At 40.3% G+C, this 22,751-nt stretch overlaps 3 protein-coding genes across 6 annotated transcripts; 2 read left to right on the top strand and 1 right to left on the bottom strand.

The window, feature by feature from the left end:
• Positions 1-55: 55 nt before the first annotated feature.
• On the bottom strand, positions 56-2,834 carry eIF2A (eukaryotic translation initiation factor 2A). 2 transcript variants are annotated; one of them, XM_086969327.1, is made up of 3 exons: positions 2,756-2,834; positions 551-1,876; positions 56-382 (listed from the first exon to the last, which is right to left on the bottom strand). In XM_086969327.1, exons 2-3 carry the CDS (start codon positions 1,733-1,735, stop codon positions 239-241), a joined length of 1,329 nt encoding a protein of 442 aa, XP_086825453.1. In that variant the 5' UTR covers positions 1,736-1,876; positions 2,756-2,834; the 3' UTR covers positions 56-238. The 2 variants fall into 2 exon arrangements, with proteins under 2 accessions (XP_086825453.1, XP_022693063.1); XM_022837328.1 differs by lacking the exon at positions 2,756-2,834 and adding an exon at positions 2,490-2,749.
• Positions 2,835-4,766: 1,932 nt separating this feature from the next.
• LOC111262786 (thiosulfate:glutathione sulfurtransferase) lies at positions 4,767-19,726 on the top strand. 3 transcript variants are annotated; one of them, XR_015312048.1, is made up of 7 exons: positions 4,767-4,966; positions 7,189-7,301; positions 7,986-8,162; positions 8,271-8,433; positions 10,022-10,139; positions 18,514-18,640; positions 19,117-19,726. XR_015312048.1 is itself a non-coding variant. In XM_086969325.1 (6 exons), the coding sequence occupies exons 2-5, from the start codon at positions 7,193-7,195 to the stop codon at positions 10,092-10,094; spliced, it is 522 nt and encodes a 173-aa protein (XP_086825451.1). In that variant the 5' UTR covers positions 4,767-4,966; positions 7,189-7,192; the 3' UTR covers positions 10,095-10,139; positions 10,655-11,669. The 3 variants fall into 3 exon arrangements, 2 of the variants coding, with proteins under 2 accessions (XP_086825451.1, XP_022693064.1); XM_086969325.1 differs by lacking the exons at positions 18,514-18,640; positions 19,117-19,726 and adding an exon at positions 10,655-11,669; XM_022837329.2 differs by lacking the exons at positions 18,514-18,640; positions 19,117-19,726 and having other exon boundaries at positions 4,768-4,966; positions 10,022-10,622.
• A 1,351-nt stretch (positions 19,727-21,077) lies between these two features.
• LOC111262783 (uncharacterized) lies at positions 21,078-22,751 on the top strand. Its single transcript, XM_022837323.2, has 2 exons — positions 21,078-21,283; positions 21,855-22,751. The coding sequence occupies exons 1-2, from the start codon at positions 21,281-21,283 to the stop codon at positions 22,614-22,616; spliced, it is 765 nt and encodes a 254-aa protein (XP_022693058.1). The 5' UTR covers positions 21,078-21,280; the 3' UTR covers positions 22,617-22,751.

Raw genomic sequence — 22,751 nt, 5'->3', positions numbered from 1 at the left:
AAAATCGACGATCAAACATGACAACGAACTTTTTAATGAAGAAAAAGAAATCTACTAGAGAAATCCAAACGTTGTATTTATTCAAAATATATATATATATATATATATATATATATAAACAAAGAACGCTTATTAGCAACACACAACAACGTTATGGGCCTAATAGTACACGATATCGTTGAAAGTGAGAGAAAGTCTATCGGACAATCGTAAATTTCAAGTTTCTTTATTCTTCTACCTAAAGTTCAAGCCGTTTAAGTTCATCTGACAATTCTTTTTCTTTAGAGATTTTTTCCATCTGCTCCGGGTCGAGGGACTCTCCTTCAGCTAACCGTTGCTTCAATACGTAGATTTGTGACAATTTCTTCTTAATAGCTGTCGCCTGAAAATCGCAGAATGCAATAAGCAATAAAAAAATACTTTTAATTTCCTCGTCTTTTTAATTTCGTAATATTAAAAATGTACGAATTGGTTAATAGTCAGTAGGTCAAGAAGGAATTACTTCACGTTTGTAATAAAAATATTTCTCTCGTACTGTCTAATTGCCTACCTTACGATCGTCCTCGTCAAGTTTGCTGAAGCCAAAATCGATCACAGGATTTCCCACCGGCGGCTCCGATGGTTTGGCAGTCTTAGATTTCTTCCTATTTTTATTCTTTCTGTTTTCTTCCTTTTTTGCCTCTTCAAGGGCTCGAACACCTGGGGGCCGGTAGGCTTGTTTGGACGCCTTAGGCGTCGACTGCCTAATGCCCTCAACCTTCTTAAAGACAATCGTAGGCTTGGCGTATTTATTGGTTGACTCTTTTGATAAGCAAATCTGCCACAGTTCGTCAAAGCTTTCATTGCCATCCTTACTCGAGGCAATTTCGCTCTTTAACGCCCCTGAGTAGTGCCACACCTTAAAGCCATTGTTGACTCGAAGTCGCGGTGAAAGTGTAGCTGTAAGAAAATGCATGCCGTCAACGGAAAACTCGAGATGTGTTGTATCTGGTATTTCCATTATACTGATACGTTTTTTCTGCTCGACATCCCATGTTTCGACGGTGCCCTGAAGGTTGCCAAAGCCCGCTGTCAGTAGAATGTTGCCTTGTGGATTGAAGTAGGCTAAATTTCTTGGACCCTCTTCTATATCCCATATGGGAGAGCATTTAAGGTTGAATATGGTCGCCTTGGCTGGCATGAAGCCGTACACAACGCAAAACGTGTCAGTGCACCATTCCGTATGGTAGATTGGACCTTTTTTCTTCAACTGAACAATGCAGCTGTCGCCCTCAACATTTGCGTAATGCAACGCCTGGTCGCCGTAATACGAAGTATTGCTTTTGTCAACTTCGTTTGCGGCAAGAATCAGAAGGTCAGTGCCTTTCGCATTCCACTTGAACGTGACATTGTCGCATGTGAAGAACGATTTTGACGCCACTGGATCACTTGAGATATCGATATTATAGATTCTACAGAACGCGGGTTCCCCTTTTCCGCTTGCCGGCACATAACAAGCAAAGAACTTTCTACTTACCGACGGCGACAAGCGAATATCAGTTACGCGTTTGATATTGACCTGTTTAACGTGTTTCGATAAATCAGTAGGTTCATACAATAAAACCGTATTGTTATACGGTCGTGCTAGATACGCCTCGTCGGCGAACCAGTGTGGTTCCCAGCCCGTTTGCCGGCGCTGTACATACGAGTGAACTGTTTCGCCCGTGGTGCAGTTGACGATAAAAACATTTGGCATTGGTTGCTCGTTAGGTTTACATAGAAACGCTGTAAGAATATTCAGAAAGGTTGCCTTAGGTGAAAACTGAATTCCTTGCACTTTCTCGAATGGCAGAGTCTGAAGACGTTTGAGCGAGGGTACCTCAACCAGATGGATGCCCTGAAACAATTAGAAGTTTATTGGAGAAAAACTTCGTGTCAGTTTTTAGAACGCACATCGCGTTTATCCTTATGGAAATAAAAAAATATTGCCCTTTCAATTTAAATATATTTTGAGATTAATTAGGACAGATAGTACGTGTAGAATAGAATACCATAATTAAAAAAATTTGCTCAATTCAAGGAGAGGAAAATTCCAATGCACCACGGTTTCATTTGGTACACCTCCGTGAAACACGAAATAGGAAGGACGTAATAAAAGTATATTTCTGTTAACTGTTAAAAGTTGGGTGGTAAGCTGTAATAAAGAGACACCTAGTACTATGTACCCTAGGGATAGCGGGAGATTGAAAGATGTCAAAAGATGAATAAGTAGAAACAAGTTTATGAGCGGCACGTTTTAACGTGGAGAAGAATACCAGCGCACATATTGAGTAGTTATAATTTCCCCACACATTGTCTCTTTATGGAAATGTAGGTTAGACGGACATCCACTGATGTATAAAAAAAACTACACTCGCATTTCAAGACGGAAATGCGCCTTTCCTAATAACGATTTTCTTAATCGATAGGAATTAGCGTGATATTCAAAATGCGGGACATGACAGGTGTACCTTCCGGCTAGCATATGCAAGCATCTTGCCATCTTCACTCTGATCCATAAATTTACAATCGTCATCGAGCTTCTCTTTGAAGATCGCCTGTGACTTGTCATTGATTGAATACACTAATAGGCCACGGTTGCCACATGCAAAGACGAGTCTCACATCATCAACAGCCATAGTGGCGGCATCAACAATTATTATTAATATTAAGAAAAGTGTACAGTACTCCTACTATCCTTATCGTTTGCCGTTCACGCTCTCTATTTTTTTTTTACCTGCACTCTAAACAAGAACACAGATTGACCACACGTTCTAAACTGAGTCGCCGTTTACGGAGGCGACTGTCGGAGAATACCAATATCGTCATGGGAGCGCCGTATTTTAAACTGACAGCTGCATTAGCTACATCAAGGTGGTCGAAATTGTTTAACGCAACGGATAAGAATTAAGGGGCAAGAATCCGTGGTCACAAGAAACCGCCATCTTGCTAAAGAGTTTGTTATCATCGCACTGATCGTATCGCCTGTGCCTCATCGCGGAAGCGGTATATGTGGACCAATTGTTTTTAGGCGATTTCACCATGGCTTACACCTAAATATAAAGGAATTCATAACTGTCTTCATGCTTAGCCTCTTCATAATATAATGTTAACCATATAACAGGCTTAATAGTGGATCATTTTGTGGAATCATAGAATTTGTCTATAAGTGCACAGATATATAATTACTGGTAAATCTGTGCAGTCGATATGGGATAACGCACATTGAAAATAAAGCCTATATCTTTTCTCAATCTCATATACGTCGTTTAATGTATGAAAATACGGAAAATGCATAACTCCTTTAGTGCAATGGGTCGTTAAGGTCAACCTTGCTGTCGCTCTATATCCATAAACACCCGAATAAGTAATCACGTTGAGCAAATGTGTACAAAGTGATTTCATATTCTGTAAATGAATAATTATCTTGGTATAAAGACACCACCCCTGCGTTAAACGAACTTTTTTTCGTACCCAGTGATGTTTCTCTTAATCATCAAATTCGGTGATGCCTGGGCCTCGGCGGAAGTTCGGCATTTTCCTTATCTTTTCCTTTCTTCTCTCAAAGCCAAAATCCTTTCGTTTGAAAGTTCCGAGCATCATCGGTATGCTAAAAAATCCAAGACATTTCATAGTAATACTTTCTTAAATACATCTAATTTGAGCTGCCTAAGCTAGGCTCATTAGATATCACGAGATCCAACAAGAAACCGTATAGTATTCGAGATCTAATTAAAGCGAGAATTCATTTGAAAAAAATTGTGGCGATGGTCGCTCGCGTTTAGCATGTTGTAACACATTGTGCCTGTTACAGAAAGCGCGCCTGTACCGGCGTAGGCCTTGCCGATTGTTCGCTAAGCCGCTGTCAATCATGCCTAGTTGTGAACGCTTTAGAAGTTCTCTTTTGCTATATAGAAAATGCAAGAAGATCTATAAATAGATATATTAATTTTTGAATCTTTAACCCAGTCGACCTTTTCTAAGCTGAGAATAAGCATTTCGGTTGCCCATCCCTTCTATTAAGCGGTCGGCATAGAACGGCAACCCGACGCTTTCATGAGAACGAGCCGCCTAGAAGAAATATGTACGAGAGTTCCGCCTCACCGCGGTCGGCGTTGGCCAGTACCGCTCAGTTATTTGGCTATTGAAGCGCATGCAAAGACCAATTCGGCAATTTAATTACTAAACTCAGTCACCTCAATTCAATCGCCAAACACCATTACTTGTATCGGCGGCCGCCACCGTCAAGCTATCGAACACAGATATCGTCATCAACCACCCGTATCTGATCTACTCTTGGCAGTTTCTAGCTGTCTGGTGCCTATCTACATATCTGGCCGACCCGACAGTCTTTCATCAAGCGGATATATGATTACAGTACAATAGATACTACAACAGACAGTGCATCCGTTCTCTAGTTCACGCGACAGCAGCAAGAGCACAGATCTTAAACACGTGAGCATAGGTTGCTTTCTGCGTAGCGGTTAAACGTAAACGCCAAAGCAATATCCAACGACGAAGTCTGCAGCAGTTTTTGTAAACTGCCACCGAGACCGACACGGATAAATGTGGAATGACTCTGGCACAATGCGCCGCCTAGTAGTGCCGCGTCAATATGCCGCACCACATAACATAACAGCAGCCGCATGGCGAGGGAAACACATTTTTCCGCATTTTCTCTCTCTACTTTATATGTATGAGGGGCACACGAGTACAACCAGTCTGTGTTATGGATGAGAAGGAAGCGGGTCAGCGCTCTCGTACCTACGGACGCAGTGGTTAACGAACAAAGTAACGAACACAAAAATATTAGACGACCGGCCAGACAAGCAAATCGATCCATATCGGACAAGCTGACCGACTGACAGAGGGACGGAGTTAGTTGCTGCCCGCTGCTGCCGGTAATCGAAGTGTGTCATTGTAGCCTGTCTTCCGTAAACAGCATCGCGTGAGTTGAGCTTTTTGTTATAGATGCTTAATATTGTGTTTTGTTGTTATAAGCTTCTTAGACAAAACCTCTTAATATTAATTTTGTAAAAGCTGGAGTTTATTTTCAAAAATCTATCGACGTTAGTTAGACATCTCTGCTCGATACATGAGCCGAAAAAACTAACAGATTGATTTTGCTGCCCAGAGAATTGCATTTCGAGAACTGTACCATAAATGCACAGTGACGCCAAGTTGCTGAAAATGAATAGTTAGTAAAATTTTTAACTTTAACAATTGGTGCTGTCAATGATTTTTCTTCCACATTTAGACTACTCATCAGTTAAAAGGGAAGTAGCGATTTAACGAGACAAAACGACACTGAGAGGACTAATGACGTTCAGAGAGCAGCCATTGAACAAAAACAGAAATGTTGCCCTCGGAATCTTTTGAGATTCTGGTGTGTTATTCTTAGCGTCTATTTTTGTAGTACATAGATCAGGATAGTTAATGGGTTGGTTCAATTCTACTTGGATAATGCAACACTATTTACCTATCTTGGCACTGACATTACGAAATATTGTCCGCTGCTTGCAAGTTCATCATAAGATGAAATGAAGCCTAGCTATGATAACGCTCGACTGTTTTGACGCCGATGCCTCAAGTAAAAACGAAGCTATACGTGATCACAACAACCGATCATATTTACGGCTATGGCGCTAAAGTAGTAACGCTCGACGTTTTTTCCCCACTAACCGATTGTAAGATGTACTGTGTAAGATGTGACTGCAACACAAAAGTAAGCTACGTATGTTCGTTGTGAATAGAATAAGCTTTAACAGAGAGCACAAGTGTTTTTGGTTTGACTCTTTTCGCCAACCGACCAGCGAGTTACTAAGTGGAACTACGATCAGATCAGGGGTCAGAAATCGCACCTCGAAATCTGACCACCTGACCAAGCTATGTGGGAGAAAGGTACTGCCATTTGAGCGCGCCACGATTTGTGTGCCAACTAAAAGACCCTAAATTTTTACTCGTGCCACTACAGGCTGCTTCGCGCTTAAACAAGCAATTATTTGATCGGTGCTATCCAAGCATACATCTCTTTACTGGGAGCGAAATTTCTTGCTGTATCTGTAAGAAAAATAAATTCCCGTTTGGATGTATTGGGCTTGTCAAATGATGAATGGGTGGAACTTAAGGCATAGATGGTGCCAGCTCTGCCCTGTGGACGTGTTTTAACCCTGATATGGTCGTGGGCATTGCCCTGAGTGTAAACAATCGCAGGGGTGTTTGATCGCTATGGGTTATCATCGCATAGTTTCCATCAGGTGACCCAAACCTATCGAGACTCATCTAAAAATAAAAACGTGATTACCAACATAACCAGGTAATTAACGTGTCGGAATGGCTTGTTCCTGTTATCGTTACATACAGATAACTTCTAATCTGGATTATCTGATGATGGAATTATCAGCTGAGGCTGAGTGAGCAAATAGCTAACCATGTAATAGTTGACGAGTCTACGCAACAAGGATACATTGTATCAGTAACATTAAACTCTATTCTTGTAAGTGGCTGCTGTCAGGTGCCGTTAATGGATCATATCCTTAAAGACAACGTTGTTTATTATGCTATGCATATTAGATATACAATATGACGTAGATTCAGAGGGTCAGCATCTAGTCAAATTATGAGTGTCACAAAGTATCGGTAGAAAAATTGAAGCATGATTCTGAGTCCTTCTTAAGGGCTTTCATGCTTGGTTCCGAGACCTACACGTTATAAACCATGTGAATTTTAGTATCACTATCACTGTTATTTTTTTCGTTGATACTGTATTCTATTCTCGCCCTCGATGAGCCGCAGGCTGAAAGCCACGTTTAAAATCTTCTGAAAAGGAAGTTTCATTGTAGTCTTCAATACTTTCAAATTGCATTTAAATCAGACAGATATCAAACAATAATTTGGCTATAGACATGTAGCTGTGTCCGACTTGGAATAAAAATATATGCAAGGAATCTACGCAAATTAGAATAGGAAAACATATTGCGATGATCATTGAACTATTGAAGTTTTATTATAATATAGGCTTATTATAATGAACAACAGTATAGTAGAGTTGTATTTTATAATCTATTAAATGAACCTCAGCACCTTTAGGGATAATCTGCTATTGAGCATCTTCCGGTAAATGTTGGACCTGAGGTCGAGATTTAGCACTTTTTTTATTTTGCATTTCAGAATCATGTCCCTTTCGGCGGTCATACGTGTGGCGGTTCGTACCGTTCACCCGTTTACGCGGAAATTCACTGCCAATACCCCGTCAGCGGTAATACTAGAAAACCATAAATTCGGTAAGATTATTATTCGGTAAGTGTATGACAGCAGGGCTGTGACTGAAGTAATTGCTACATATTAAACTAAATGTTTGTAGTGTTACATTTTACATCTAGACAGGCAGCTAGCTCCCAGCACAAGGCGAAGTGTGCTTATTTCAAGTTAGATCACCGTGTGTTTCTGAGATTCACAGACAAACACGTTACCTACTGAGGCACCACGGGGACGATACTTATATCAGCAAACTATCGAAGATAGTTTAGATGATATGCGATCTATATCTGATATATAGAAACTGAACCGACGTATTGAAAAACTGTCGTTTATTTATTATTACTTCGTTAAGTGCTCATGACTGTTATATAGCAATACGCGTCGTGGCTGGCTCAAACGATTGTGATTGAGCGGTCCGGCTGCACTCTCCTTTAAAAGAGAACGAGATTAGTCTGTTGTTATTTATTGGTTTGCTATTAGCTTCCTGCGAAGTAGCATATATATAGAAAAATTTGGCGTAGATCTTATTGGCTCGAACACCGTTCTAGATCTCTAAAAAAGGATAAGCAGAACTGTACAGTTGAACTCAATTTTCAACCAGGCCCATACATTAAAAACGCGCCTTATCCTGCGTCGAATTTAGGTATGATTTTGCAAAGTTTCCACTGCAACATCGCTTCACTTTTTGCTGTTGTAATAAATTTTAGGAGATCTAAGTGGTCTCCGAACCGCAATGCTGCACAGGTCATCAGTGGTGATGACAAAACTCGAGTACGAAGATCTAGTCGCGCTTCTGGGTGGAGGAAACCTGCATCTTGTTGACGTGAGAGAGCCGAGCGAAATTCGTGAGACTGGCAGAATTCCTGGCGCCATAAACATCCCACGTATGTTGAAGATTTCAAGTCACTAGTTGAGATCTAGCGACAATCTACAATTACTCTCTAATAATAGTAATGATAACAATATTAACAAGAACACATTATGTATTTCAGTTGGTCAGGTAAAACAAGCACTGCTTCTCGACGACGAGATATTTCAGGAACGGTTCCGCTGTGAGAAGCCGCTGAAGCATGATACAAACCTCATCTTTTACGGCCTCGGACCAATTAAGAGCCGCGCTGCAGTCGAGTTGGCTCGTAAAGCCGGCTATAAGAGGTAAGAAAGAGCAAACAGCACACACAAGCTGATTTTTCTCACCTAATCTAGTAAGTTCCTGTAGGAACCGACAGATGGCGCTAGCGTCGGACCAGTTGATCATATCAAGCCGAAACTTACGAGGATGACTGTTTCGACAGTCGGCCGTAGGTACGATAGACTCGTTATCGTTAGAAGTGGTAATTCGGCACGTTCACTCATGAAGCTTGAAACGATGCATGCCGAGGTATATTCTGCACTATTTTCGTACTAGAAAAAGTGCTGTCAAAACAAAAATAATTGTTTGTAAAGTCGAAGAGGAACGTTGGGTAAGCGTTACCACATGCTAGTTTTCGTTGCAGAATAGGAGACTCTACTTGAATGACAAGCCACACTCTGGATGGCTACCAGAAGCAAACGACGGCGGTGAACTGCGGGTACTCTTTAAGCGAAATGCGGTGCACTCGACCTGAGAGAGCTTTCTGTACAACTACGAGTGATCCAGATGACTGTTGTCAATCGTTTGTATGGGCTGGCAAAGGTCTAAATCAAAGAAAACTGGACTTCTATGAATTTGGTAGAAACGACAAAGACGTTTGGTAGCCCGCCCCTCGTTGCTTGCATGATATAAACATTTCTATACAGGATCGTTTCGCCCGATGAAGGACTGATCGTTTGCGATTGCAAACTGCAATTGGTAGATTTTTTTCCAGTTCGATTCCGCGAAGAAATATTCATGGTTAAAGGCTACACTTTTGCATATAGCGTGGTGAGAAGGGAGTGTTATACTGTGTAGGTACATAAACTTAGGAAAGAATTACAGTAGATCTCTTACACAGAATGACTTATCTGTCGCGAAAATGACAGAAGGCCTTGGCAAAGGGCGACGAGAAAAGAGGTATTTCTGCATGATAGTGCTATATTCCTTGCTGCTTTGATGACCCAGAGAGCGCTAACAGACATCCCACGTAAACGCTACCCCACCCGACGTACGGTCTGGTTATCGATGCTTTTGATTATCTTTTGTTGCGGCTGAGGGAGCTTGGCAAGGAAGATAAGCACTTTCGAACAAAGGCCGAGATCCGCAAATGGATCGACGAACGAATCACTTCCAAGGAGACCTTTCCTACTTTGCAGGCACATGGGGTGCTAGCACGATCGGCGAAAGTAATAGGACACTACTTCGATTAAAAATTGACTACAATTAATAAAAGTAAATGGCTAAAAAAACAACTGAAATTTAACTTAATATCTGCCTACAATTCGGAGGTACTCAAGATTAATATGGCCAGTTTGTCGGGCGTATCGCAAAGGTAATCTTCTCTGAAAATTGGATATTAACTTCTGCTTTATCGCTGCCGACGAATTCGAAGCTATGCCTCCAAAATATGCACGAATTCGTTGGCATTGTTTTGCCAATTTTCTACCACCGAAAAATTCTGCTACCTAGTGCAAGTAACGAAACGTAATTAACAAAGTACTTTTTACAGCGGTTTAATGGCACGACGATATTGTATGAGAAAGTCTAGTGTGCTAACAGAATCATGTTTGTGTAACATCTGATTTTTGTACAATTTTACTGTTTATTGACTATTTTTCTATCTTCCAGTTGTCGAGAGTACAGTGGAGGTCTTGAGGATTGGTTAAAGCATGACGGAAACGTGGAGCGTGTTTCAAGCTGAAAAGTTTTCGACATTCCATGTTGATTTTACTACATATTCAGCCAGGTAGAACTTCTACGGAGGATCGCCGTTTCAAGTTCTCATTGAATTTTAAGTATATGCACTAAAACCGCTAGACGATCACTCTCAACGACATTCAAGTAAGGATCAAGAAGTAGAATAAACAAGTTCGTCTTTGTAGAAAATCATTTTTGAACCATGTTCTGGGCTATATCCATAGAGGTAGCAGATATTCAACCAGTATTTAAACAGGTAAATGTTACGAAGAAAAGTGGTTACGAACGCCTCTGTGTGTGATTATGTCGCTTGTTGCATATGGGCACGTGGTAAGTGGAAACGATAACAATGTTAGCAAATGAATATTCAGCGTTTAAGTTTGTGCCGAGATGTCGTCGCGAATTAGAGATGAAACTGCTAGATATCAATAAAGCACTAGGGATGCCGAACACGAGATTAGGACGATATGCGCTTTGGATTAGTACTTTTAACATAAAAATAAACTTCTATGTACGGTTGGCCATTAATGTATGTTTGTATTGCGCTCACTTTCTTTCTTAAAGGTATTAATACATCGATGGTCGAAATCAAGCTTAGGGTGGACGCGGTGTGCAAAAAATTAGGTTCCGCTTTTTTCGAAAATTTGTTTCAAAGCAACCAGAGAGTCTTATATGCCCGCTTACGCATTTTCCTACGACTCTTGCATGTGACACAATGATGTGATATCTTCCATATTTCTTTTTAAGATTTCTGACATGAATGGTGGGAGATGAAATAAAATCTATTAGCAATAAAGGGTTTACATGGCCACTCATTATGCAGTATATATGTCGAACGAATGTTTGCTCTAAGCAATTGAAGTACTGCGGAAATCCAATTTGTTTTTGTCCGAACCTTTTGTCAAGAAGGAAGGCGAGCGTGTTTTATATGTCACATTCATAACTAATCATTTTAGAAAGTTCATCAGCTTCAAGGCGTCTTTTAAGTAAAACAACGACAATCCTGTAAATATTAAATATGTTTCTCGTTATTATTTACGTATTGAAGCCAATTATGCAGGAGTTTCTCAACAACTGACTTGCTTTTATTGGTATTCTATCATCTAATCCAGTCATCGACAGGCTTGTCCTAAGAACTTAATTCCCAGATTACTAGCCAGTTAAAGGACGCTACAAGTAGGCTTGCCACGAGCGAGCTAAGCAAGCAGCACTAATAGTTCAACCTCTGCTTAGAGATCATTTGGAACAATATATTCATACTGACTGGTTTGCTTATAGGCCTGGGCAAATACAACACCTAACAGTGACCCTACGCGTAAATCGTAGCAAATCTGCAAGAAAATCTAACAAAAACCCCATTGCATTTTCTTAAAATGAACGAACGAATGAATGAATATATTAAAATATTAAAGTGAAAAATGTTGTGTTATAGTTATACAGAACTGGATAAAACGAGAGTTTATAGAAACGATGCATTCGACGAACAATCTGGAAAAGACAGTCAGTCGCCGTGTAGGAGACATTCGAACTATTTAAATATGTACAACAAATAGGGTAAAAATAAAATCATCGTACCATATTGCTTTCTGCTTTAAAATTGCATAACGGTATAATTAGCCTTCGTGATACCAATTCATAAGAAAAAAATTAATTATTATAATAATGATTATTAGCATAATGTTATTATATTATGTGTACACACAGTCATCGAAAGGGGTCCCCGATTTTTTACTAAAGACTTCGGAAGTTTATTCCAAATTTTATGCGGAATGATTATATGAAATAGGGGTGCTCAAATTGGCGTTTCTGGTCTTCTCAATCAAAATTGTAGACCGTACGATACCGCGTGAACTTGTCATACATACTTTTAGATCTTAGTGTTCACACAAATAGAGACCAGTAGAAAAAAAAGCTGTCCTAATTGGGGCTCTTTTAGGCTAACGTGACTCCTTTGAAAGATGCAGGCAAGAGACCTGCACCTAAATAGCCGTTGCCCGTTTTAATCTATGGCATAAATACTTCCGCTCTCTAGAGTACCCATCTTTGTGGGACCGAAAACTAGCTTTTTACACGCAGATGGTAGTTCTTTTTTCACATTTAGGATAAATATGACGTTAAACAAAACTGAAGTTATGAGCCTTAGTCTAACAAAGGCATGGTAAATGTAAAGGAATTACGATGCTAATAGTGGTGTGGAGTCACTCAACCTCTATGTTCGTCCACAGGCCACAGTGGCCTTCGTCGCCAGTGTCAATGCACTTCTAATTAGACACTTTTGTATCAGTGTCAAACTCTCAACGGACTTTGCCAGATTTATATTGGGTTATCGATTTTTCGGTGGAAGGTTCTCTGGCCTGAGGAAGAGGACTCCTTCGGGTATAAACTGAATTAAGGTCAATCTAAATATTTTCAACAGTATCTTGAATAGGCAAGTGCTTAAAATTTTTTTTGGTGACTTGCGTCAAAGCATCCTTTACAGGTCTGGCCTTGAACATCTAGCTCCTACTTGGAACATGTACTTGGAAAGTTTTTGCTTTGGGACTACCTGTGCCCTAAATTTTTTCAAATTAAGTGAATATTTCTACGACAGATTCACATCTTGCTATTTTCTCGTCTTAGTCATTCTCGGCCGAGCAATCAAACGAAGGAAGCGGCAGGTGGCTGACGTCTGTGGGTGCAAAGCGATACCCGCAGGTCGCTCTCTCATTAGAGTAATTCTATTCTAATTATCGTTATTTTCTATATGTTACGGCGCATGTAACGCCCTTGTACGACAAGAAAATACGATTGTCTAGGTAGAATTGAGTTCGATAGAGTAAGTTGTTGGACTCACAATCGAGCAATAGTAATTTCTATCTTTGTAGGAAACTCGGCGTTTTTTTCAGTTTATAATATTGGAGTAAGCCTTCAGTTACGTACGTAGAGAACGTAAAACTATCTATCCAAATTTAAGATAAATTGACATACACAGTGGCACAGGCATTATTGCCCAAAATACCGGCGCCGAAAGGTTCCAGCCTAAAAGCAACACAAAAGAAATTGTTGAAAAGCAGTAAGGATACCTCGTTATTCGATCTTATGTTCATGTGCTTTCATAACAGATAAATGAAAGTTAGTTGAAACATATTTGGACTTTTTGAGGCTAATATACTAGGATAGGGCGAAAAAGACCTCAAATAAATGCCCTTAGTAACATAGAACCCACGCAGAGAGTTTCACTTGATGGCCGTTTCAGACTCCAAATAATCTTCTTCCTATACACTTCTCTGTTTAATTTAGAAGCTAGCAACCTTACACAAGTCCAATAAGCTATCTTAGCACTTCCTATCAGGTCTCTGTAATCACTGTTTGATTCTATCAAAACCCCTTATACATGTTGCGACATGGTCATGTACAATAGAGCAGTGTTAATCAGTACCTCTAAACTATCGTATAGAGCATAGAAAAAAAAAGCTTTATATTATTTAACTCACTGTATAGCGTGTGCATGATGTTTGCATCTGTAATGTTTTGCCTCGACTGTCCATAAAACAAGCATTATACTATATCTAACGTAATTCTAAATAACATTATCGTGAACATATACGGTACGATATGGATAAGGATTTATGTTATCCACATGAACTTGGATGCACTTTGAAACTTAGATAAATAATACATTACTGTATCACTATTAGGAGCACAAAAAAACGTTAGAATAACATCGATTGTCAAATATTTCCTTTGTTCCATGTTACGAAACTTAGAAAAATTTACAAAAACTTACCAAGATAATCTTTCGTGCATTTTTTTGTTCCAAAAACGTATTGAATGCATATTTTATTTGAGAAAATATTATCGAATGTAACTTACCTGTCAAGATGGCAAATTTGAACGAAGATGGCTGTTTCCTTGGAAAGAAATCTAGTACATAGTCTAGAAAAATAGCATAGAAAATCTCATCATGTTCTTCGGAAAATACCAACAATTATCTACTACCACTAACAGTTGTTTTCTGAGAGGGCTAGTCTCAAACATGTCGGACGTGGTCCATTCGTAAGAATAAACGTTGATTTAGATACCATATGTCGATGTATACATTTTGCAGCAAGTTAACATTTAATGATAGTCACATGCTAGGATTTACGACCGTCAGCTCAGTCCTTTGTACAATATATGATCGTGCCCGCCGTCTGACATATTTGCCCATACCTCGATTTCTAACCGTCTTCTGAAAACGTAAAATGCGATAAGCCATTGGTCCCTTGTTAATTAGCAAAGCACATGTTGTCTTTCGTCTGTTGGATTCCGATTGTGCTGCTACAGCCTTAATATGTGAAGAAAGCACACACTAACTAATTGGATTCATTTCATCCTTGTGATAGAGCAGTGGCTAACGGGTTCGCGTATTAATCTTAGGGATATATGGCGATCTAGGTTCGAATCCGGGAGCTAGCCGTCTATAATAATTCTTCACGGCTTAAGAACCGGGCATAAAACACAAAAACCACTAACGAACAGGGTGCGCAGTCCTGTGCTAGCCACATTTTCTCGCGTGGTGTCGAGGTTTCCTTTCGTATTGCTTCCCTCTACGTGTGCTGCGTTCCAGTACTATGGTTAGAATGGAAAATACGGCTGCGCCGTACTGGTTAGCGCGTGGTACAACTGGCCGCACGCTTTGGTTACCCCACCGAGACAGTGCGAAAACGATGTGAACTTAATAACAATTTGTTCAGCTGCTACGGAGTAGTAATGGTAACAGATTTAGTGGGCAAAGAACGGGCGGTTTCGCAGACGGGCATGGGGAAATGGTTCGTCCCGGCCGCTCATCGTTCGGACGTAGCCTTGCGTACTTCAATGACGTACATGCGTTTATAACCAAACGACAACGGTTAGGGGATATACTCCTGATCAATGAATAATATATTATCGTGAATAATTTATTGTATTTTTAGTGCTATGGCAAACGATTGCCATAAGAGAGCCCACAAGCAGAAGGAAATGGCTTATATAAACAAATACGCAGCTACTACGAAGCAGGCTTTCTTGCATTTGCTCAGTGAACGTCTATCACGCTGCTATTTTAAGCAATTTTCGGATCGGAATGATCGACGCTTTAGACTCGCAGTAATAACTATGAGAAATATACGTGGGCGCCTGTTATCGAAGCTAACCCAGAATTTTACTTACTAATTGCACTCGTCACATCTGTATGGTGCGTGTATCGTCGACGCTTATGTTCTAAGTACGCTTATGTTCCTAAACGAGAAAAAGCGTAGGTTACTATAGCAGTGTTCTTGATACCTAGAAAGCTATTATTTAAAGGAGTGCAGTAAATACGTTACGTATTTTACCCACAGTTTTATTTGCTCGGTGGTATTGATTGACACCTGGAAGGTGAATAATAGACAGCTTTTAGAACTCCAGTTAGATGTTCAGCCTATGGCGTAAATGCTTCAAAAAGCGTAGGGAAACTCCGGAGCGAAAATCAGCTCAAATATTAGAGCAATACCTTCCTTGGAAAGTCGGTCTCAAAAGTGTATGTCAATATGTATGTATGTATGTATGTATATATATATATAGAAATGGATATACATATGTACGTGTTTGATCACCCGCAGCTGTGTATATCAGGCAGTTGTAAAACTGGCACTTAATACGTATTCTCGATCGTATTCTGCGCCCAAAGATAGTTACGTGTTTAAAACTGAGAACATTACCCTGATAGAAATTGCTTAAGTAGTGCGTTGTTTCGACGCGCGTTGGAAGCCGGTTTTATCGCACTTAGAAAGAGACGAGAGCTCAGCTGCTTTTTTTTTTATTATTAGTTAATAACTATTTAAATCCACGTGCGGTGAAGAAAAGTGCATGAACTTCCTCTTTCATCAAAATCATCGATATAATCTGCGTATGAAATTCAGTCGTTCTAGCCGTCATTCTGACAATATGGCACCCCGGTTAACTAATTTACAGAGCTAAATCTCCCATACGTAATCTCCAGAAAGAACTAAGCTTTATCTTCAATATTACATGCACATTATAGCAATGAACTGTATTGCTCGCCATCTGATCTCGCTATACCGATGCTCATTTTGTCAAGGCAGTATATATACTGTTGCATAAAGATAGCTGAGGCTGAAGCCATTTATCGAGGACTTTGGTGTATACTGAATGTTAAATTTGCCTGACACCTATCTGGCCGTATAGGTGATCCTGAGCACAAATCAACGTCGATAATGAAGATTTCAAACTATTTTTTTACATACTGCTTTGATTTGATGTGGACAATTTTATATACACACAAGCGCAGTTTCGCTTTATAGAAAAAATAAGTTTAGATGGCAATAAACGAGCAGGCAAGCAACTGAGTTTGTTTTCCGCTAGCATAGAGAATCTAATGCTCGGGCAGTAACATGTGGCCAATATAAATGTACATAATATTTTTATATGCTAAGATTTTAATAGGATGCGCGAGCTCTTAGGCAAAACAGGTTCTGACTATCGGCTAAAAGCCTTGATGCTTGATGTTCAAACGTTACCAATGAAAATAAATTTGAATTTAAATTGTAATGGTAGAGGGCGATTTGATCACCTAAAGAGAACTAGGGCCTGATCTTACAGCGGGATTACCTGACTATCAAACCCGATACCCGAAGTCATCAATGGAGCGCGAAGATCGCGGTCCGAATAGGTAGCCCCTGAAGCTAGATTGTAGAATCGGTCAAAACGAGACAAGGCAGTTGCCAACTTTCCGGTAAAGATCAATATAATGAGCTTATTATGTACACTTGTTTGCATGTGTTTATTGCGCTTCATACGTGTTAGTGTCACATAAATATAGCGAAAGGCAGTGTATACTTTTACTTTTGAATTCAATCTATAATCATACTGCAGTCAGCCAAATACAAACATCAAGTTTATCATTGTAATAAATCAATCGTCAATTGGAATACGATTTTTCTTCGTAGATGCATACTGTCGCACCTCAGAACAAGCATGAACAGTCTATGTCTACTCAAAAAAATAGATCGTTTATTTACTGTGTGTACAATGGGTAAGAGTGCGTGTCTCAATTACAATATATGAGCGAATACCGTACAGAGTATTGGTAAACCCTATTTTTCCTTTGGCTAACATAAATACTAATGCATCAGAAACATTTCAAGTTGAATTAATAAAATGTTTTTTCTGAAATTCACATAACAATTGTTGTGTGTGCAAAAAAACACCTGGATATTACCTACCCGAATAACAGGAACTGAGGAAAGTCGTACTGTGTGCTAGAGTGTTTTTGTTCTTCAAACAAAATTCTGTTGTGTTAGATATACGTTTAATGTCGAAAGTTCTCTGAAAACGTACACTTAGATAGATTTTTTCGGTGCTGTACCAAATTATTATTGTTAGGCAACTTTGCTATATTTGTATACTAATATAATAGAAAAAATTGTCAATTATAGTATAGTCAAGTGAACGCTGAGAAATAGAAGCGTACGTCGTCCAGTGAATCTGTATTGCTTAGAGCTATTATAGTAGCTATACCATAGTGTGGACCTATGCGTATATGTATATGTACTCGTATTAATAATTAAATCGTTTTATTGTTCGTGGTCGTGATCATCAGTAGCCGTATCGCCGGCAATCGTGCGCGGTCCATATCACTGAGACTATCTGTCCTTATAGTGCAATGTCCTATAGTCGCGCGGGACGGCATCTATAAATACCATATTGAGACTTGCCCACATGTATATATAATGTGAATGTACGCTGTGATGAACGAAATTTATAGAAAGAAAATATATATATATATATATATACATACACACATTCCCTACAGTTAATATACAGTTAGCTAGCTTAAGCTCTCGTATCAAACATGAATGAGCAGTAAACGGAGGTCCGCCCCCACACAATCACAGGGTCTTATGGCAAAGCAGCGGTAGCTGTTAGTCGATCTGCCGAGTGAGTCCTGCCCATCGTTGGGCTTCCCTTGTTTAGTGGTCAACGGCGCGTTTCGCGAGTTTCCGTTGGCGCGGCAGCGGAACACGACGACCCTCCCGACGAAACGATGGGACACCGCATTAGCACGCACGTAGAGTCCCAGCATAACGACTCGTAGACAATTTCTGTGATGGATCAACAATAGAAAACTTCAACAATCAACAAGCAAGAGGCCACGTGTAACAAGAAGACAAATGGACAACCCTCAGGGGCTGTATTTAAATTTCTAGTAATAAAACGTACATAGATAATAGCGATAATAATCAAGTAGAAAGTTTAATGGGGTGATCGTTGTAGACTGAGCAGATAGCATTGTGCTAGGCTTGGCCAGAAATGCACTCATAGGATAGATACTTGGATGATGGTTGCGGAATCGCTGATCCCGCAGAACCGAAGATGACCATGTGTTATTCTTTCAAGAACGTGAGATCAAAATTTGATTTCAGATTTCTTCAGTAGTCCAGAATTGGTGGATTTATTTTACACGAGACGTAACAGACAGGTCCTACTTTCGAAGAAGTCAACTTTATTTGTCATCGAAGCAAAGGAGTTTTATTCAAAGCGGGAAGTGAGGCAAGCGCTATTTCAACATTAGAAATAAATTTTACATGATACATAATATTATTATTGCTTTAACTTTGTAAAAACTCAGACAAAAATTGCCAGTGGGACAAAAGCTTCGACTGTGTGCCTACAAGTTTTCATATTTGAATTGAAAAAACTGTCGAAATTTAGTTTAAGCATCGCTGGATCAACTGAAGTTTCAATGGCAGTTAACTTCAAAGGAACGTCTCACTACATTCGCATAGGACAATATGTTGACTATAAATACTAAGTTAATTGCCAGGCACTACCTAACATTCTTTTCCAAGATATAATAACTTTGGTGCGGCTAGTGCATGCAGAAAAACGGAAGCGTATTTATAGGAAGAAAAGGAGAATAAACTCTCTAACAGCGCCCGTCGCTAACTGGATGTCTGGCCTTTTCCGATGCCTACAAACGCATGTCTTACACTGAATTGAACATTATGAACATTGTTTCGTTGCAGGAGACAGGCGTACAACCTCGTTAACATCACACTCATAATGGTTGAATTACATTAGACGTGGAATGAGTAACTGGGTCTGTGGTAGTTGGACGAACCGCTACGCTAATCTGTTATTAAGAGCCTTGGTAAATAAAAAGACGGCCTAGGCTCCACGGTTTAAGGCGGACAAACCAAATCGGAACTGTTGCCTCAAGTACAAAGGACCGGTTTCTACACCATTCAGAGTGCGGCAACAATTCTACATCGCTTGTCGTCAGATAACCTGTCATTTAGTACTTCCTCAAAAGAAAAAGTGTCCTCTCGAGTTCTTCCCTTGCATATACTGAGGCTACCTTTTTTTACCCGTTTTGATCCCTATATTTTCATACTTATTTGCCACCATATTTTCGTCAGAGAATCGGTCTGTATAGCGTACCTGTTCGACTTTACAGTAAAATTAGAATTTGAAGAAGACAATCGTGATCGTCGTGGGAGTATCACGCCTAGACAACGAAGCTGTTTTAGCGGAAAATTGTAGAGTCCCCTAGATGGGTTTAGCTAAAAACGATTAGAACTAAAAATGAAAAACAGCTCGTACACTCAATATCCGAATAAAAACTATAAACAAGGGTGATCTTCTGTTTTCTTCCGTCATTTTCTGTTATGAAGCAATCACAATATAACTACCACTGATAACTGGAAGACGTCTTCAATTATCTCACTATTACCCACGCAAAGGCTCTAAGTCTGACATAGAAATTCGTTACCTAAGCGTGCAGAAACTCATGTACGAAAGCAGATATATGTCATATATGCTATAAATTGAACGCTATCTTCAATAATCAAAATCAACAAAATATCTCTATAAAGGAAGTTGCATATGAGTGTTGGAATACAGCTCTGAGGTTACAGCTACTTTTGGGGCCTGATGTACAAGTCAACATTTCAAGTTTTAACTTTGGCACTCAAAGTTATAAAAGTTAGAGATAATTGAAGTATTAGCTAACTGATCCAGAGATTTATAGCGGCTACGTAAGACAGTAGGTGGAAGGCTTAGCACAAAGGTCTCAAGGAATTTCGGCCAACGGTGCTCGCAAAATTTTGAAATTTATGAAAGAAAAAAAGTAGTCAATGCATTTTTGTAGAGCATCATCATGTCTTACAAATATTCGCAAAGAAAGCCTGTGTAGAATCAGAGTTAATCATAAAGCTATGATCGTATGTACCTGCCAGTGTAACCCGTATTGGTGTTTACGTAGAGTCCGCGGCGCTAACAGGACTTACTGCTGTTAAGATCTTTCATGTACCTTTGCTCCGTGCTGATACTGAACTTCGCATTTATCGCACTGCGGTCATTATGGTTTTATTGTTGTCACTATATTGTTGCTATATGTCGTCTTGCTCAAGATTTGGTTTACTACTTTAACTATGGAAGTACCTCATATGTGCGATTATTTATGCAAATAATTGAAATGAATAGAATCAACAGTTATAATACTACCTATCATCGTTGGTGATTTCTCATTCACTGTATTCGTTTCATGACACCAGTATAAGATGTGACGAAACGGCCACTGCCATACGTCTGTATAGTCATGCTAATAAGGCGGCGTCCCCCGCAGGATCAAAAGACAGAAGACAATGGTCTACGAGTATGTTAATGCTGATATGAGATACCGATGCTGCTGTCTCCTTCAATGTATGCTACTGTATATATGAGTCATAGCCCTTAGAGAAAATACAGTGGCGATAAATCGCTGTCACAATGCCTCCATACCACCCATCTGACGGGCTGGTCCACGCTAAAACTACCAGTTACGGGTTGGCCTCAGCGCTGAACTTGAATAAGTCGCTGCTAGCGTAAGTTCCACTAGCGAGAGTCAAACCGCATATACAGTGCGCGGTAAGATTTAGTGGCAGAAGATACTCGGCCCTATAGGGCAATGGACGAACAGTTGTATTCACGTATACATACATGTAGACGCCTCAGTGTTCCCCGATTGCAATCCGTGTCAGCAGTAATCTACGACGAACGCCCTCAAGTCTCCTTGATGGCGGTGTAGTGGGTTACCTGTCAGTCTGTCCCATACGACGGCCGTATATAAGAAGTACCACTTACCACAATGAGCAACGGTCAGTTACTTGTTTGTTCGGAAATAACTGTGTGTCGTGTGCTCCAGTCATTATGGTACGTGGGGTACTGTGACGAGTGTTAGGAGATTTAACGTGAGGTTCAGAGCGAGCGAGAAGCTCAAGGTTGTTGTCTTGTGACACGCTGATGATGACGAGTTATCGGAAGCGCTGTAAATATCGTAACCTATTAAGGTCTAATACCGTGTGCAGCTGATCTCTTTCTTGCAAACTATTGGGTTCACAAGATACACCTGTTTATGCCTGGCTATTGTCACGAACAGGTCCTGCCTGTTTCGTCCTTTTCTGGACCGTAGAGTAAACTGACGATGATATTCTCTTATAATTCAATAGAATCTGTAATGAAATTTATCTTCAGTAGTCAAATAGAGGGGATTTCACTAACTGAGTTGCAGGCGAAAACGATTGTCGGGCAGAACATTGATGTATAAGAAATTCGTCATTGATCAGGCCTTTAAATGTTTAGCTTATTTACACAGTGCAAGTATGTCTATTTATATTTCGATAAATTCCTCGACTGTTGCTCATTTTCGTGTTACCTAATCATCTCAGCAAACAGGATATGTTTGTGAAGCTAATTTGAGTTTTTATCTAAAATCTTTCTTTAGTCGCCGCTTCTAGCTGTCGTGTTGTTACTTGTGACATTGGTCGCCAGCCAACAGGTCAAATCATTCTATTCTGGTCCTATTGCCTCGTATTCTACTAAGTACAGTTTGGGTGGCGCTCAGTACGTTCCTTACAAAGAGCAGACCCAGTCTGCGTATGTCTACAAATCTGCGCCAGTGTCGCGGCGATTTGAACCGTCGATTGCCGCCCGTGAAGTGCCGGCTGAGGTCCTTACTCAAGGCATTTCTGCTGCTCCCGCATTTTCTGGACCGACTACTCGGACTCGCTACTTTTCTGCTGCGTCCATCGGAGCAAACGCCGCATCGTTCCGGCCAGCTAGCGTATCTGATGTGGCCGTGCCCGCCTATCCCGTTTCGGCTGACGTTCGCGTAGCCAACCCGGTTCGCATTGCTTCTGGCATCGAAGACCGTATCAATTACCCTCCGACGCCATATGCGTTCGAATACTCGGTCAACTCGGCGGAGGGCGGCCAAAGCAGGACGGAACGTGCAGATGGCGCTGGCCGTGTAACGGGCAGCTACACCATTCAGCTCGCCGACGGGCGAAACCGCGTTGTGGAGTACATCGCTGACGAGGGAGGTTACCGCGCTAACATTAAGACAAACGAATTCGGAACCGAAAGTCAGAGTCCAGCCAATGTAGCCTTTCTGTCCTCTGCCATTCCGGCACGCGAGGCTGTACTTCTCGGCGAACGTGACGTCAACTTTCGGAAATACGGACCCTCTCACCATAGGCAGGCGTAAGGATCAAACCACTGCTGCACTCAAATTCTGCTAATAAATTTAAAAAAGGCTACAAACCAAACACATTAATTAATGTAATTTCGTGAGACGAAGGAATAAATCGTTTGAGCGCATCGTATTTACATGTAACGTTAA

This window comes from Varroa jacobsoni, unplaced genomic scaffold (assembly GCF_002532875.2).
Source record: "Varroa jacobsoni isolate VJ856 unplaced genomic scaffold, vjacob_1.0 scaffold_701, whole genome shotgun sequence".
In the NCBI taxonomy this organism is placed as follows: domain Eukaryota; kingdom Metazoa; phylum Arthropoda; class Arachnida; order Mesostigmata; family Varroidae; genus Varroa; species Varroa jacobsoni.
The sequence above is the reverse complement of the archived record's forward strand: the minus strand, read 5'-3'. Positions and strand labels throughout refer to the sequence as shown.

Excerpts from the sequence above, each read along its gene's own strand:
- eIF2A (XM_022837328.1), bottom strand. The coding sequence starts at position 2,657 with ATGGCTGTTGATGATGTGAGACTCGTCTTTGCATGTGGCAACCGTGGC. Across the intron at positions 1,877-2,489 it reads TTGCATATGCTAGCCGGAAG|GGCATCCATCTGGTTGAGGT; the intron begins GTACACCTGTCA and ends TAATTGTTTCAG. Across the intron at positions 383-550 it reads TTGACGAGGACGATCGTAAG|GCGACAGCTATTAAGAAGAA; the intron begins GTAGGCAATTAG and ends TGCGATTTTCAG.
- LOC111262786 (XM_086969325.1), top strand. The coding sequence starts at position 7,193 with ATGTCCCTTTCGGCGGTCATACGTGTGGCGGTTCGTACCGTTCACCCG. Across the intron at positions 7,302-7,985 it reads ACTAGAAAACCATAAATTCG|GAGATCTAAGTGGTCTCCGA; the intron begins GTAAGATTATTA and ends AATAAATTTTAG. Across the intron at positions 8,163-8,270 it reads TGGCGCCATAAACATCCCAC|TTGGTCAGGTAAAACAAGCA; the intron begins GTATGTTGAAGA and ends TATGTATTTCAG.